Genomic DNA, 1624 nt, shown 5'->3' on the forward strand with positions numbered 1-1624 from the left:
ACTGTAAGTAAAAAGTATACTTTTATTGTTAAAATATAGTAGAATAAAAGTCAAATGTTTTTTATGTTACTCAGGTAAAGCATAATTTCTGAAAAATTGTACTTCAGTGCAATATTTAAGTAAATTTACTTTGTCACTGCCCACCTCTGGGTATCACAGGTAATATTTAATACGAGCCGTGTGTAAAATATTGTTGTGCAGCCGTGTTTTATTAAAGGTGGAGCTTCAGGTTCAGTCACACCCCAGTTGGTCCACAGCTTCTGTCCCAGTACAGCCCAGTACAGCCAAGATCCTCAACCAGAGACCCCACTGGACACCTGCAGCTTCAAATGGGCAAGTAACATTTAACTTTTCATTTCCAACTTACTGTACTTACTTTATAACTTACTATACCTGACTGGTAAATAAGGCTTTATCAGTGCAGAAACACAGATTATCTTTATGTGAAAACCTAAATTTAAAAGAGCAGATTTAATTTTCTGTTTTTACACATTGATGCAAGGGCGTAACTTTAAGTCTACCGTTGGAGGGGTTATGCTCTAGAATCCTGTATGGCATTTTTAGCATTATGCTTAAACATACATATATGAGATGGTAAATATTTAAATCAGGTTAAAGTTACCTAAAGACAACAAGAGAGTTGCATCTGTCTACTTAACCGGTTAATTTCTATTGGGTTTGTGCAAATAATGTCAGTTTATTGGGGGGGGGTATTTTAACTGGATCAAATTATTGTGGGGGTCATAACCCCCCTAACCCCCCTGCAAATTACGCCTATGCATTGGTGTTTATTTTATGTACTTTTCTGAGTCACTCAGATTTAATTACTGTAAAACAAACTGCCTGATCAAACAAACAAACAAAAAAGAAGTATTATACATTTGTTGAACAGTTTAAAACAATAATTATTTTGTCATTTTATAGTCATTGTGTTATTTTTAAAATTCTTATATTATGAAATACCAAAACTGTAATTTGTTGTCTGTACCAGGATAAGATCCTTTGTCCAGAACACAGATTTTATTTAGAAGTGAGTTTATTACCAGCCTGTTTAATGTCAGAACATTTGATGTTGAGAAATAATGGTGTGGTTATTTTGATCTAAAATAAAAAATAACATTATTCTAAATCTCCTGTGATATTAAAGACGTCGTGCTCAGACACTGTCTAATGTAATGAAGCAGAAATACTTCAAGCGTTTTCACGTATCTGTACTTTACTACATTAYTTAAATGTCTGGTAACTTTCACGTTTACTTTCAACATGAAAATTTATACTTTTACTTTGATACTTTTCTCCTGTCTTTGACATTTACTACGAAATAATGAGGAGAAAGTTGAGATGTTTAACTGMCAAACCCCAACCTGAGTGCAGACGTTCTGGATGTGACCATCAGAACCGAAGGTCCAAACTGTGAAGCTCTGAGGACAAAAGASCTCTGCAGTTCTGATGAGCTCTGCAGAGTTCAGAGAGGACACACATGTATTTACAAAAACTGTTTGCATTGGAGCGAAACAATCTTCTTCTTTTTTTACTTCAGTGGGAAAAATAACTTAATATTATTGTCTTAATTTCTTCATCAGCAGTGATTTTTTTATTATATAAAGAGGAAACAGGACAAGAG

The 1624-nt window shown here is 33.9% G+C and overlaps 1 protein-coding gene across 1 annotated transcript in view; it reads left to right on the forward strand.

Annotated features, from left to right (window-relative positions):
• Positions 1-204: 204 nt before the first annotated feature.
• Positions 205-1624, forward strand: part of chrm3b (cholinergic receptor, muscarinic 3b) — a gene marked incomplete in the record, with an annotated part of 8936 nt that continues 7516 nt past the window's right edge. The window contains 1 exon segment of the mRNA XM_014028156.1: positions 205-334. Coding sequence (XP_013883610.1) covers positions 330-334 — 5 coding nt within the window.

This window comes from Austrofundulus limnaeus, unplaced genomic scaffold (assembly GCF_001266775.1).
Source record: "Austrofundulus limnaeus strain Quisiro unplaced genomic scaffold, Austrofundulus_limnaeus-1.0 Scaffold721, whole genome shotgun sequence".
NCBI lineage: Eukaryota > Metazoa > Chordata > Actinopteri > Cyprinodontiformes > Rivulidae > Austrofundulus > Austrofundulus limnaeus.